At 38.2% G+C, this 16202-nt stretch overlaps 1 protein-coding gene across 2 annotated transcripts in view; it reads right to left on the bottom strand.

Moving 5' to 3' along the window:
- Window positions 1-2616: 2616 nt before the first annotated feature.
- Il18r1 (interleukin 18 receptor 1) overlaps window positions 2617-16202 on the bottom strand; it is a 39275-nt gene continuing 25689 nt past the window's right edge. For both annotated transcript variants that reach the window (XM_029569772.1, XM_029569771.1), the window contains 4 exons: window positions 15866-16005; window positions 13640-13798; window positions 7491-7649; window positions 2617-4714 (listed from right to left, as the gene is read on the bottom strand). In XM_029569772.1, coding sequence (XP_029425632.1) covers window positions 4362-4714; window positions 7491-7649; window positions 13640-13798; window positions 15866-16005 — 811 coding nt within the window. In that variant the 3' untranslated portion in view covers window positions 2617-4361. The remainder of the gene's footprint in view (window positions 4715-7490; window positions 7650-13639; window positions 13799-15865; window positions 16006-16202) is intronic.

Below are 16202 nucleotides of genomic sequence, written 5' to 3'. Positions count from 1 at the left end.
CCCCTATGGAAAGCAGTGTGGAGAACTCTTACAAAACTACAGATGAACCTACCTTTTTGACTCAGTTATACCACTCCTTGGCATATACCCAAAGAACTCATCCTATTGCAGAGACACATGTACATCCATGTTGCTGCTCTTTTCACAATAGCTAAGAGAATAAGGAACCTAAATGTCCCTCAACTGACAAGTGAATAATGAAAATGTGGTTCATTTATATGATGGAGTTTTACTCAGCAGTAAAGAAAGATGAAATCATGAAGTTTGCAGGTAAATGGATGGAACTAGAAACTTATACTAAGTGAAGTTACACAGACTCAGAAAAAAAACAAAAACAAAAAAAACCCAACATATGTTTTCCCTCATATGTGGATCCTAGCACCAAACCCTGATAAGTGATTATGTATCCAGACATAACTACAAGAACCAGTATAATGAAAAGGAACCAGGGAGGTAAAGGAAAAGAAAGAATCTGAAAGAGAAGAAGAATAGGAAACAGGCGTTAATAAGGGAGATACAGATAAAAATGGGGTTATTTTAAGGGGAGGGGGGAGGGAAGATTATACAACGAACCTAGGGGGTAAAAGGAAAGAAGGAGCTCAAGAGAGGTGGAACCATAGGAGAAGGATATTATTAAGGGAGAAATGGAAAAAATGGGGGCACCTTAAATGGGGAAACCATCGTGGGTTAGACAATACGAGAGGTAAATAATGCCTAACTAGTTTTTAAAAAAACAGAGGGAACCATATTAGTCCAACAACCTACTGACAAATTGTACATACAACTAGATCAAAGAATATAATATATGTCTAGGCAAGGTTTATCTGAGATCGTTTGGTCTTGGCCCAAGATTTATCTACATAGCACATGGTAATTAAAAGTACCAGACTTGTGGAGCTTACCTTCTTGGACATTTAACAGCCATACTTTCAGGCCTATACTAATTTGGTCAGAGGGATATAAATTACAGTTTTTGTTCCTTGCCCTCCTAGGTCGACTAAGTTCCAGGGGACTAAGCATATCTCTCAAAATGTCCTGTAACTGTGGTGAGTCCCCTGTCCTCTTGATCAAGGAGGCGGTGGAGACATCACCAGATGGACTTGAACCAGTGCCCAGTCTACAAAGAGGAGGGTCAACACAGAGGAAACATTTCCTCCGTGCTCCCAAGCGAAGCCAGCCATGGTCGAATAGGACCTTTGACTTAACTTCACATAGGTGGAACTGGTAAAAGGAGCCAGGGGCTCTTCCCGAGCCCATGTGACCCCTGAGGAGCAGATCCTCAAACAGCCTTAAGAGTAAAAATAAATTGGTTTATCTGGGCCAACTGTAGGGTCTTAAACTCCCAAGAGGAAAGTATAACCAAAGATTAAAGGGGTCAATATAATTTTTTAAGAATCCATATGTACAGCTAAAGGCTACATAACAAGAAACAATGCCAGACAGGACATATCTTCTTTTGAGTTGTTGGCCAGGGTGGCCCAAGAGGCTCCCAGACAGTAACCCAGCATAGAACAGCAGACCCCAATCTTATCTAAAGGAATATTGACAACTAATTGTTGCTAGTTGAGGAACAGCTGATCTTCCTAAAATAAGGATCTCTAGGTAGGCTGACTAGATCCAGTAGATGGACAAGCACTGGGGAATGGCTGGGGGCACTGCCAACACAGTGGACAGTAACAGGGATGACAGAGTATATGGGCTCCAGTGAGGGGGGGGTCCCTCTGGGAGGGTGCAATTTTGAAAGTGCGTATATAAATGAATAAGATTGTTTGGGATGTTCTGTATGATATACACATAAAAATCAACAAATAAAAAAATGAGTTATATTTGAGGAGGAAGCATAAAAATTTACTTCATGTTAATTAGGAGAGGTGATAAACATTATACCATTGAAATCTACCTGATTACTTTATATCCATACTCAGGTGCCAAGGATCCGAGTGTAACCATCTGTGATTAGTAATAATCAGATACATAGATTAGAGACATATGTGCAAACATCTAAGTGTTAGTAGTATTAAAAATGAGTCTTTCTGTAGGAAACAGTTTATTTTAAAATGAAATTGAGATCTTTTTTTAAAGGTTAAAAACTCAATTTTATGTCTTACAGAGTTTCTACTAAGTTCAGTATTGTATAATTGTATTAATTCAACTGTGAACCTAAAAATTTACAGCTACTTTTGAAAGAGATGTATCTTTGCTCTGGAAATTTTTATTGAATATGTTAACACTGTAATGAAATGCTTCCTCTAATCATGTGGTTATTAAATAAATAAAAATTTTAAAAAGAGGCTATAAATTGTGTTGGGAGATATAGTGGAGGACACAGATGGAATGGAGGTGGAGAGGTGAAAAGGGAGGGGAGAGGAGCACATTTCACTCTATACATGGATGAAATTCTCAAAGTATAATTTTTTAAAAGTTATACACAAAGTAACTTGACATTTAAAAAATAATAGCTTTAGGAGTTCATGTTGAAAGTCCCTTATTAAAACAGTTGGAAATCTAGGTTGAGATTGAGCTATTCAAATCTTAAAGTGAAATGTAAGTGGAGAGACATTTCAAATAAGAAGGCAGAACACTAACAGTTCACTACTGTATTCCAATGTATTTGAGGGTTGTCTTTGAAGCACATACCTAATGTATACATTTAATAGCTTTGATGTAAAACATACTTCATACAAAGTACATTTCATGTGTTTTAAAGCATGGGTAATGAAAGAAAGAAACGAAGTCATTCTATTTATTAAAAACTATTATAGCAATACAATTTCTGCTGAGAAAGTATTTTCACACACAGAACATAAAGCATTTGTTGAATTCCTCTTTTTAAAGCCAGCCAATTAGCCCATGAAGTCATGAGCTACAGAAATTAAAGCACTTTCTTATTTGAGAATCCTCATTCTTCTTGACTTTTTCAGAAAAATCTGCTATACCTGTTCTAGACAACTCTGCTTTAAATTTTCTGGGACATTCACTCTACACCCCTGCATTCTGGCAGGCTTGCAAATAGGCAGCTTTGGACTTCCCTGAATCTTCCTTCCTCTGTAAGTTCCTCTTTTACCCTTCAGCAGTTTCCACAGACAGCCGTTGTACTGGGAAGTGGAGAAAGCCTCAGGGTACTGTCAACAGGAAATACCCTTTTCCATGTTGCTGTGCCTCTCCTGTATACCTCTATTTGCAACTCATTTCAAAGCTTCCCTTCCCAGATCTGCTTCCATTCCTGCTCTGTGACTTCCATTTGGTCCACTGTTAAACAACTGAGCAAAGTAATAGCGAATAATGGCAATAATAATACTACCAGTAAGAGCAACTTACAGAATGGTAAGTCTGTGCCAAGCATTGCTGTAACAGTTTACTTTTATCTGTTTATTTAGTTTCCCTGTGAAGCAGGTATACTTGTTATAAGTTCTGATTTGAGAAATGAGGAAACTGAGGCACAGAGAGGTTAGATAGGATTCCAGAGATCACAGAAGGAAGGATAACGCACACCCTCATCCACCATGCTAAATTACCCCTCTAAGTAAGGGAATTTTAAACACGTAATAAAATAGTGAACAAGTAACTATTATTGTCTATTTGCTGCTGTTTACTGGCTAATATCCTAGCTATAAACATTCACATAAAATCAAAAAGTGCTTTAAGCCATAAAAATGGAAAAGTCCTATGAATGATTTGAATTTAAAATTTTTGTCTATTGTGCAGGACGCAAAGATATTCAGGGTTCCCTTTTAAAAGGTCCTATGAAAAGGTCTAAATAATGAATAAGCATGTTCTGCATGATGCCTCCCTGAGCTTCCTAGAACTATTGCCTTGCAGCAGTTGATGCATCCAGAAGCCCATCCCTGCAGCCCTCTCTCAACCTCATTTCCCTGTTCTGCAGGCAGCCCTTCCAGCCCTCTCCTTCCATCTCCCAAACCACATAGAAGAGAACTATGTTGCTCTTGGGCTATAATGAAGTCAGTATTCCTGAGACTGCTGTCCACTGGTTCATAGAAAATGCCTCCTTGTGCACTTAAAATCCTCCAGTTCTAATTAACTTTTATCATTGAAAATGTCCTAAGAGTGCCTTTTTGTGAAGCATAAGTCCGTTGCATTCTGTCTAACCCCATCCTTGCTGAATGTGGAGTTAGTATCCAGATGGCTATGGAGGAAGAGAGAATAGCAGTTCCTTTTCTTATGAATTCCAAGGTCTACTGGGAGCTCATGACCAGAACTCAAGGTTTTGTCTCATCTTCTAACTGCTAGTAGGATTTTCACAGAATTCAGTGTTTTGAAAGACTGTCTCTTTTTTGACCAGGCACGCAACCTCAGCCTCTATAATAGCTTCAGGTCTTTCTTACAGGAAGATTTTGTAAATATCAAGGTACTGAGAGAACTGGTAAAGTTTCAGAGTCTCCCCCATCTGGTTTGGCTTTTGCAGGCATCAAATATAGAAGATTTTTCCAGAACCGTGAATTATAAGAAAGAGATTCATTAGTCTTCCACTTCAGAACTCTGTACGACTTCAGAAGCTTTAGTGATTGAGGCAGTAAAGTCAAGTCACTGACAGGCATAAACTCGATTATGATTATTTTAATTTTCCTTTCCACCAGAGCTTTGTGGAGTCCACTTTCAAGTTCAAACCTGGATTCATTGGTCATGTAACTTTTGCTTAAGACAATGATGAGTCTTCGGCTTTTCTCTATGAGTGAATGGACTTCATCAACCACAGCTGAAAGTGAAAAATAGGTCATCAATTTCAGAGGACAGAGAAGGTGGGCATGGAGGAAAAAATAAATATTACATACTCTCTTGTGTTATGATATCTTACTTCTGGTTGTACCAACAAGGTTTTCTTTAAAATAAGCCATTTTTCTCCATTTTATACACCTCTCAAAACAATCACTTAGGTAGCAGTAATAGTTGAGCACCCACCTGGCATTTGCCTACATACACTTCTTTAAGATCTGATATATATCGACTCGTTTAAGCATTTCAACGATCCTCTGAAAGGAACTGCTGTCATTGTCATTTTGCTAAACCACAGAGCAATGAAGAAAATTGTCTGGAGTCACACAGCTAGTAAGTGACACCCAGAAACTGAGCCCAGACAAAGCGCATCATCATAACAATGTACTATCTTGCCTCTTCCAACTTATGGAGGACAGTTAAGAATTTAAAAACAAATAAGAAATAAAATAAAATAAAATAAAATAACCAAAACCAGCCATTATGTTAGACATAGGTAGGTAAATTTTTCTCCAAAGGACCAGGTAAAATATATGTCAGGCTGAGCTGGTCATCCTGTCTTTTTTTCTAACCATTATTCTGCCTTCTTACCTCAAAAGCTCCCAGAGATAATGTGTAAATGAATGTGTGTGTGCTTGTGATTTAGAAAATGGAGCTAGTCACAGACTCAAGCCTTGTTCTAGATCCGAAAGAGTTCAACCAAAACTAATTACAATTCAACATATTTTATTTTATTTTTTATTTATTATTTTTATTTTATGTATATGCATGTATTGCCTGCATGTAGGCTAAGTGCACCTGTGTGTTGTGCAATGCCCGAGGAAGACAGAAGAGGCTGTCGGATCCCCTGGAACTGGAGTTACAGACAGTTATTAGCTGCCATGTGGGTGCTGGGATTTGAACCCGGGTCTTCTGCAAGAACAGTCAGTGTTCTTAATTTATTTATTATTTTTATTTTATGTATATGCATGTATTGCCTGCATGTAGGCTAAGTGCACCTGTGTGTTGTGCAATGCCCGAGGAAGACAGAAGAGGCTGTCGGATCCCCTGGAACTGGAGTTACAGACAGTTATTAGCTGCCATGTGGGTGCTGGGATTTGAACCCGGGTCTTCTGCAAGAACAGTCAGTGTTCTTAATCACTGAGCCATCTCTCCAGCCCCAAAATTCATTTTTAAAAAAAGATCCCCAGAATACAATGGAAGTATACTAAAACTGAAGTAAATCTATGGGCACATGCTTTTGAAATAATGATGCACCTTCTGGATACAAAGAATTGCCGAACAACATTCTAGGTTAGCATGCATGTCACAACTACATAGGTTGCACCTCCTGAAAAGGTGTTTATCATTAAACTGTACTGTAGTTAGTCTTTCCACTTAATGGTATTTCCCTTTTCTAGTGTGTAATGTAGGAGGGAACACACAACTATTTCTTATTTACTGCTGTATTTACTGCCTGGCATCTAAGTAATGGATCAGTGGAGGAAAATAATAACAACAAAGCTATTTATCTTTTCTTTCTTGTGTCCTCCTCTTCCTCCTCCCCCTCCTCCTCCTCCTCCTTTTCATTTTCCTCCCCTTTTGTTGTTGTTGTTGTTGTTTTGTTTTGTTTTGTTTTAAAGCATTTCTTGGTCTGTAGTTCAGGCTGGCCTAGAACTCTCTGTATAACCCAAGCTTTTCTCAAACTAACAGCCCTCTTACCTCAGCTTCCCTAGCACTGGGATTGCAGGTGTACACCACCATACTCAGATACTTGCATATTTATTTATTTTGTGTTTATATATGTGCATGGTGCCTATGTGAATGTACATTCACATGTGTGTACATGAATATAGATGTACATGCACATGTATGTACATGGACATAGAGGCCAGAGGTTGACTCCAATGGTCTTTCTCAATTGCTCTCCACTATATTTACTGAGGCAAGGTGTCTTGCTGATCCCAAAGCTGCCAGTTCCAGCAAGTCAAGCTAGTCAGCTTGCCCTAGGGATCCTCGACTGCCCAAGTTGTGGGATTACGGAGGAGCTGCATGGCAACTGGTTTTTATGTGAGTGCTGGGAATCTGAGCTCCAGGCCCCATGCTTCTCTGGCAAGCTTTTCATCTATTGGGCCCCTAATTTGTATTTTTCTATTAGCATCAATATCCAAATAATTTCACAATAGGTCTCAAGAAAAGACATGATGATGTGGCTAAATTTCTTTGATTTTTAACTATAGTTTGCCTGCATGCGATATGACTAATTAGAGTTATATATTAGTTTTTAAAGTCTAAGTTCATAGCTGATCAACATTTCCAATAATTTCCTTTTTACTAAGCTTTTCCAAATCTTAAAATTATTTAATTTTGTCTGCAGTATCAGTGTCACAAAGAATTGGTGTTTCCTAATAATTACCCAGTATCCTAGACCAAAATCATATATTAAATAATGAAATGATTCTTTGAAACAATACTCTTACTATGGATCATGTCTAGAATATGCCTCATGACTGTGCCATCCTATACTTGGTTCTGAATGTGGAAAACCTGTGCAGAATGAAGAGGGTCCAAGAGGAAAGGCTGGGGTCATTTTCTCACTATCGGTCACTGTGTGATAATGAGACATTTATTAACCAGACTGACATGGTTAACTAATAACTAACCATTGACTGGACTGGTTATTTCTGGTTTCCAGGACTGGGCCATTTGTTTATTTTTAAGGCTACGGGATCATTCATCAACTCATTTAGAAACTGTCTGTCTAGCATTCCCTTCCTTACCTCCTCCAGGCATTACATCTCTTTCAAATATGCATAGCTTGTACCCAAATTGTTTTTCCAAGACCCTGGGTAAAGTCTGCACAGCAAAAGTATGTTCTTCTCCATTCTCTTGATGACAGTCTTTCAGGTAAGACACAAAAGCATCATATATTTTGCCATCTAGGAGATAAGGTCAGCTCTTTTAATTTGTGCATAGAAAACAATTTTAAAGTACAGATTTTTGTGAAAGTCATAAATAATGAGAATAGCATCATTGATAAAGTTGAAGATAGCATTGTCAAATCTCAGATGCTAACCAAGCAAGCAATTATCTAAGCTTCTTTTTAAGTATCTATTTTAAGACTCTCACCATGGAAGGAGAGAGAGAAACAGAAGATAACAACCAGACATTAAAGACATGTAAAGTCTTCCACAGAAGGTCAAGGAGCCAAAGAAATCTTCATTCCAGGAGTGAGGAGTAAACTCACCTTGGCTCATTCATTTCACTTAACTCTCCATTCCACTACCCAGTTGTTACTCTCAAACGGATCCTTAGAAAGTAAACACAGCAGGGGCTGTGTAAAAGAACTGGTTGCTCTTGAAGAAGACCTGGGTTCAATTCCAGCACCCACACGGCTGCTAACAACCATCTGTAACTACAGGTTCAGGGGATTCAACACCCTCTTCTGGACTCTACAGGCATTGCACACATGGGTGCACTTATATATATTATATATGCAGACAAAACATTCATACACATAAAAAGTATATATATATATATACACATACATACACACACATATATATATATATATATATATATATAGACACAGAAAATCAAGTCAAGTCAGAAATAAAGCTGAACCTCTACCTAGAGAGAAGAAAGAATAAGGATACTTAGAGTAAAATGCTGGAAAATGTACCCTTGGGTACCAACTGTCAAAATGAAAACATGATCCACCAAAAGCTTGACTGTGACCCTAAAGTCTGCTCCTACTGAATTTCTGATCACGAAGCAGTATTTAGATGACTGGGGGAACAAATATAGTAGAAAATATGTTGCCTAACTAACAAAGGCCATTCCTTCTCCTTACTGGGTGATTAAAAAGTTGTACGATTCTTTTTTAGCTTCATCTAGTCTATTAAGGAGACAAAGGAAATAAATATAGCTTGAGAAGGGTTAAATGTAACAGATTGAAAAAAAACTGTGTGACTCAGATAAAGATGAGCAAATGAGTTGGCCAGTGAAAAGAAGGGACCCTGAGTGGCCATGCTTTCTGAAAGAAGAAAATTATGAGTGAAATTCTAAGTAAAGCAATTGGCACTGACTGGGAAGAAGGGGGTGGGGGCAGAATGGTCTATCTTCATCCCATGAAAATTGGGCAGATGGCCAAGAAGTTGGATTAGTGTCTGACTATATTACCAATGTTAGCAAATTTACTATTGAACTGAAAGGTAAATGTGACTGGCCTTTTACTAAAACATGATGGCATGAAGCCATACTAGGTCCATTCTTTTAGGTGCCACATCATTTATATCCAATAGTCCAGCTCAATTTCTTCACATTCAGGTTCACAGAACAGTGCTTTTTTTTCTGGCCAAAGCTTGTCAGAATAGTTTGAGCCTATTGCTGATGTAAAGTAATTGAATGATTTGCAGAATTGTATGTATAAGGAAAAAAGGAAATTTTGATAATGACTGAAGAATTTTTATATGCTTATCAAAGGTAAGAAAGTAGGTTACAATAAAACTGGTTAGTAGCAGTTTAATCACCAACTAGTTCCTCTGCTTGAGTCTCTTACATTGCCTTGAATTATAGCTTTTTACTGGACAGTTCAAAAATCAGTGCTTGGTTTTGCTTCTCATTTGCATAGAATAGATTTTTTTCATTCTTTCAGTGTATATAGATCTTTAACGGTGAAGTAAATCCCTTGTAGGCAGCATTATGATTTTGTAACCCTTTGTCTAATCTGTCTGCTTATCTATCTCCCTGCCTGTCTATTTATCTATATTTTGAGACAGGGTCTTATTATGTAGTCCAGGCTGGCCTGGAATTCCTGATCTTCTGCCTTGGTCTCCTGGGGTTTCTCACTGAGCTCCGTCTACCTCTGCTTCCTGAGGGCTGGGATTAAAGACCTGCTCTACCATGCCCTCCTTTGATCTGTACCTCTTAATGAGGCTCCAAATACAAAATAACAATAAGAAGATGAAACATAAAGCATCATTTAATTAACATACATATCAATCTCACAATACCTCCCATAAATATGTTTAATTATGGGTTAATAATTTGTTTAATATTTAGGTAGATAAGAAAACTAAGTACTCTGATTTTATCAATATATATCATATGCCTATACTGAATTATCAGACTGCATCCTACAAATGTATACAATTAATAAATATAAAATTTATTGTGATCAACATTGACAAAAAGAGGCACCAAGAGGTATAAATCAAGTAGATAAACACACTTTTCTCATAGTTAAGATGTAACTAATTGTAAGAAACAAGGAAATCAATTCAGTAAATGTAGATTTATATCAAATGTTATGTTTTTGTTCTTACCCATGAAAAAGTTTCCAATTGTTAATTGATTTCAAATTCCTTATTTCGCAGAATTCTCTATTGTAATATAAACCATCTAATATATGTTATAGTTTATTTTAAGTGCAGGTAGTAAAAGTCTTCATGAGTTTGAAACATGACAATGTAAGGGCTCCTGATTAAAAAAAAATAAAAGCTAATGATTGAAAAGCTTTGGCCCCTAATTAAGGGAACCATCATTATATGAATGAACATTTAAGAGAGCAAGGAGTCAGTCGGACTGATGTTTCTCAAACATGGATGGTGAGAGACTGTTCAAATAATTTTTGGTTCATTGGTTAGTTTCATTTCTAGTCCTTCACATACCAGTGCTAAACACACCATTGCCTAAGGCAACAATATCAAACTCCTATGAAAGTTTTATTTTCTATGCTTATATCTTCATTCCTGTACTTTTTATGAGCCACACCAATTCATGGACCTCACTTTGAATACAATGGCTTAGAGCATATTTGTAAAGCTTTCTGTACACTGCCATAGTGGCAGTTAGAAGAAAAAATTTTCTGAGGGGCTGAAGAGATGATTCAGCTGTTAAGAGCAATGATTGTTCTTGCAGAGGACCCAGGTTGATTCCCAACACCCACATAGTAGCTAACAACTGTAACTTCAGCTCCAGGGGAATCTGACACTCTCTTCTAACCTCCAAGAGCATTGTACAATGTGGGTACACTTAGATAAATGCAGGCAATACACTCATACACATAAAATGAAAATAAATTTTTAAAAAAATTAAAAGAAAATACTGTCTGTAAATTGTGTCAAACACAATTAAAACAGGAGAAAAATCTAAGTGAAAAATCAGAAGAAAGGTTAGTTGATGTTCATTCTAGTGTAAATATTAGTCTATCTGTGCAAAGACCATGCAGAAAATACCAAACACAGGCTCCATGGTTTGATGTCACATGTCTTTTGGTAGCAAGATCACACACATGCAGTCTGAAAGTCACATTCCCTGAGCCTGTTTGATTTCAACTAAAAGTTGTGTTGTGGTGATACATGTCTTTAATCCCAACACTGGGGAAGCAGAGGGAGTGGATCTCTGGGAGCTCAAGGGCAGACTGATCTCTCTCTCTCTCTCTCTCTCTCTCTCTCTCTCCATATATATATATATATATATATATATGTTGTAAATGTGCAAAATGAATTTATAAAAACCTCGAAGGAGCTAATATAAGAATCACTTTGCATTATGAGGTTAAGGGGTCCTTCATACTTAAAACTCCCAAACTAGATACCAAAATAGTCAATAGTCAAATTTTATTTCAGTTTTCACATAGCCATACTACAACAAGCAAAGTCAAAAGACAAATGACAATTTAGGAATATCTACATTTCATATTATACATAAGTGCTAACCCCACCTAAGATATAAATAATTCCTAACAATAGTAAGGAAAAAAGAAAGCCATCAGCCCAATGGCAGAAAACTCCAAGAGCGGATATGTAGAAAAAGGAAAGATGAACGAGTCTTAAACAAATCAAAGATTGCTTATGTTCTTAACATCATAAAATGAAATGTGAATTTAAATTACTCAGACTCAACTTCTCCCTTCTCGGATTGGAAGAAATCCAAATCTGTGGGTGAGCCTATGGGAAAGTGTCACTGCTGTTCTTTGAAGATGGTATGAAAACAGCATGAATAGCAATGTGGAGGGCAAGCTGAAGGCCTCTATCAAATTAGCACCTACATCTGCCCTTTGTATTTCCAGAAATTCCACTGTGGGAAACTTCCTTCTGGTTATACAGAACACATAGGAAGCAACAAATGGATAAAGCTCTTCCTCACAGCATCTCTGTAATCGCAAGGTAGGAAAGAACCCACATAGCCACCTGAAGCAGACTATAGAGTAGTACTTACACAGAAAGAAAATGCCAAGGCACACCTGTAATCCAAGTTTAGGAGGTAGAGGCAGGAAAATACACAGACCCTACAACAAAAAAGAATCAGAGGAGGAGGAGAAGGGGGGATGGGGAGGGGGAGGAAAAGAACCTGAGCAATCCTGAAAGAAGAGGGACTATTACGAAGTTCCACAGTTGGTCAAAATGCAGAGAATAAGAGATTATGGGGTGTCTTGCCACAACTGAAACTTCTACAAGGCAAATCATACACCTAGGGCCCAGAGAACATTGCAGAAGCAGTGGGCAGAAAGATTGTAAGAACCCAAGGACCAGGACTCCTGGTGCTAGTGTATTTTAGATGTGACAGTGAAGCTGCACCTGTGAAATCTCAGTAATATGGCTGCCTACACAAGACCTGCCTAATGTAAACACCAGTTGACATGCCGATGTGGGTGGGGGAAACTTCACAAGGCCCCACCTCTAGATGAAAAGCTACAGGCCATCAATGGATGCTGACGGAGGTAGATTCAGTTTTTTCCAGGGACAAACTCCCTGATACACTATTATGTTCCAAGTGGTCATCCATTAGCAAATTACATGTGAGCACCACCAAATGGACTCAGTATATTATATGTGTCTGTGTGTGTGAATGTGTGGGTGCATGGGTGTATGCGTGCATGTGTGTGTGTGTGTGTGTGTACCAATATTAGTCAAGGAAGAGGTCACAAAGTTGAGAAGTTGGGAGTTGGGGGGGTGCATAGGGAAGAGTTGGAGGGGGAGAGCGTGGAGTTGGGTGATTAAAATATAGTACTCATGTATGAAATTGTCAAAAAAATTTAAAAACAAGGATGGGGGATTTCTTTAAAATTAACGTGCAAGACTATCCAAGAAATTATAAAGCAAAACTTAAAAAGTAAAATATTTTGAATAAACAAAGATTTATTTTTAGGAAAGGAAGCCCTGAGTAGAAATCCATGTTAATACTTGATTGGATGCTCTATCACATAGGGGACAGAGTGAGAATCAGAGATCAGACAAGGTGGGGAGGAGTTTCTACTGTTGAATTCCTTAGAAATTTTTATTTTGAACTCTGTGAAGGTTTTTTAGTCATACAAACACAGAAATACATACATAAACAAAAAGCAATGGATTTAAATTAAATTTTTAAGATCAATAATTATCTTGAAACTTGAGGAATTTTAGACACTTGTAAGATATAGGGAAACTGAGGCACACTCAATAGGCATAGAAGTTTCTGGTAGATCTAGGAGACTAAAATGAAGACCATTTGGCTTCTAGCTCAGAGTTGCTCCATGTAATTATATGGCATCATTTTCCTGGCTAAAATAATGGACCATAGTGCCAGGAAACTGGATGTAAACAATCTTATTGAGTGTATGCACCATATAAGGTATTTGGAGGGGTGTGTATAAAGGCAACAAGGTAGACAGTTCCTGGGCTCAAGTATTTCAGGGGCATTTAGGAGGACACAGGGCACATACATGAAACAATGAAAGAAACATCTGGCAACATACAAGTAAGCAGAAGGAAAGATTTCACAACACATCATGGGTGCCGTATACAGAGTAAATTTTTTCCCCATTGGAAACCTCTCCTATAGATTATCAGTAGTATCATCAGAATTAGATGAAGATTAATGCTTTCTTTGTTGAGTTTAGCCATGAAAGCACAAAACAAGATGCCCAATTATCATAATATGGTACCTGTTAACGTTTCATCTCTTTCCACTAAGTGTCTGTAGAATAGAACCAAGTCAACTTTATAAATGACACACATAATCACTAAACACACTACTGCCACTGAGGTGAAAATTGCCACAATTATTCCACTCGTGAAGACATGGCCTGGGATATCAGCCATTTCTGTAGAAAAGAAAAAGATAAATGAAATCATGAATCAAGTAAGTGTGGTCAGCATCTCCCACCATCTCCCACCATCATCTCTGTGACTGTCCGTTTTCACCTTTGCCACCGATCCAGATGTCTGCCACCTCCCTGTGTTTCCGCATTCGCCCGTAACTCACTCTCCTACTGTTAGTCTTCAGTAGAGCTCTTTTCTACTCCAACTTATAAGTCTGTGCAAGCGCACTCAGATACCTGAACTGAAAACATGTCAACTCAGCCCATCTGTCCCTGTGGATTTAGATTTCCAGGGTGGAAATTTTCTAGGGTGAGGCACAAAGGATTCAAACATGAATCACGGTTAGTGGACTGAACAGTGTATGATTTTTGGAGAGGGCAAATTAGACAGAGATTATATGGGTTTCCACACTGGCTACATCATTTTGTTTGTATCGTAAGAAAGAAATCATTGAGGCTTCTAACTCCTAATAACTTCATCTGGGAAGTGAAAATAATAAATGAAATATCTGTTTAATTTGCAGTAGCTGCTTTGCGGAGGACTGAACAACACTATACACAGAGTAATTAACATGATTCCCGGCACACAGAACTAAGGGTTTTAGCAAAATTCTATACAATGTACCCTTTAGAAAAAAGTAATATTCTTCAGATTGGTTCAGTTTGCACTCACTGTAGAGAAAGAGAAAATAGCACTGAGGGGTACAAAGAATAGAGTAATTCTTAGCACTCATCCAGAGAGGTGGTCATGTTGGCATAGTAGTGTCAAAAAACTCGAGGGGCTGGAAAGGTGGCTCAGAGGTTAAAAGCACTGGCTGCTCTTGCAGAGGACCCAGGTTTGGTTCACAGCACCCACATAGCAAGTCACAACTATCTGTAGCTCCAATTCCAGGGGATCTGACTCCCCCTTCTGGCCTCCACAGGCGCTGAGCACTCACATGGTACACATATGCATATGTAGGCAAACACATAAGTAAAATTAAAATAAATAAATTTTCAAAAGAAACCTTCTGAGTTTTGTTTTTGTCTTTGAAAGTTTTAATTAAGATTATATGGTAATCACTCTTTATTTATTCATTAAATCAAGAGCATTTTACTAGTTCATTAAAATTATAATTTACAATATACCAGGCTTCATAATGATTCTAATTTTTATAAGTCCATACAATGCTGCAGTGACTATCTACATTGACATTACCTGTATTTTGTTATTATTTTTTGGGGCAGGGTCTCACCCCAACCCCCATAGCCCCTACCCACCTGGATTTCATTATGTAGACCAGGCTGGCCTTGATCTCACAGAGATCTATCTGCCTCTGCCTCCTCAGTGCTGGGATAAAGGGTGTACCACAATGGCCTGCTTTTTATGTTTGTTTTCTTGTTTTTTTTTCTTTTCTTTTTTTTTTTTTTTTTACTTGTTTTCTAGGAATAGATTCTAATGGTGTTGGGAGTTCCACATGTGTGAGTGAAACTTTTGTCTTGTTATGCAACACAATTTTTAGCAATTATTTTTACAGCAAAATTAGCTATTCAGATGAAGTAAGCAGCTTTGGTTATTTAAACAAACTATGAGAAGCCACAGCCTGGGGCTCTGCATCTTTGAAAAGTCAGTGTGTTCATGATGCACTAGACGCATGGACAAACAGACACGTGCACACAGGGTGGGCTGAGAGACCTTATACTTCAGCTTATTTTTGTGAATTTGGAGGAGAAATAATCAAGGCAGAAGCTTCTGGGGCAGGGACAGGGCAGCCCTAGCATGGAGAGAGGTGGCTGGTGGCCAAGAAATGAAAACACAGCAGTAGAAGAGGAAAGGGGACAGACTGAACAGCCTCTCCCTCCAAGTGCACAGACCACAGTGCTGATGCTCGTGGGAGGGGAGAGGACACCTGAGAACCCCTGTGCAAGGGAAGCTCAGAGACGCTAAGGCCATCAGTTGGGAGCCTTCTACCTTTTCCTATGACCTTGGGTGGGTTTCTTCACCTATGAAATCTTAGTTTTGCCACTGGATGAAATCACAGAAACAGCTTAACGTAGAGTCAGCCCCCCCAAAATCAACATGTTCCATACCTTTTCTAAACAAAATGAAGCTTTTAGTGTCTGTGGCTTCTGTGTTAACCACAGCACAATTATATGAAAAATTTAGATTCTTTTCAGTAACTTTCTCAATTCTCAATATTTTTGAAGCATGCAGTTTGCCATCTGAAATCCTGTAACACAGGAAAATAATTTAGCAATAGGCTTTGTTCATGACTCACAAATTTACCCAGGGGAGGGGAATTTATATGTCTAAAATATGTAAAGGAAGCATCCCCTCTATCAGAGCTTCCCTTTGTGGAGTGGATACAACAAGCCTCCACTCCTGCACAGAGTTGCAGAATTTACAGAAACAGCTGTTGAAATACAA

Source organism: Nannospalax galili, unplaced genomic scaffold (assembly GCF_000622305.1).
Source record: "Nannospalax galili isolate Female #2095 unplaced genomic scaffold, S.galili_v1.0 scaffold182, whole genome shotgun sequence".
In the NCBI taxonomy this organism is placed as follows: Eukaryota; Metazoa; Chordata; class Mammalia; order Rodentia; family Spalacidae; genus Nannospalax; species Nannospalax galili.
The sequence above is the reverse complement of the archived record's forward strand: the minus strand, read 5'-3'. Positions and strand labels throughout refer to the sequence as shown.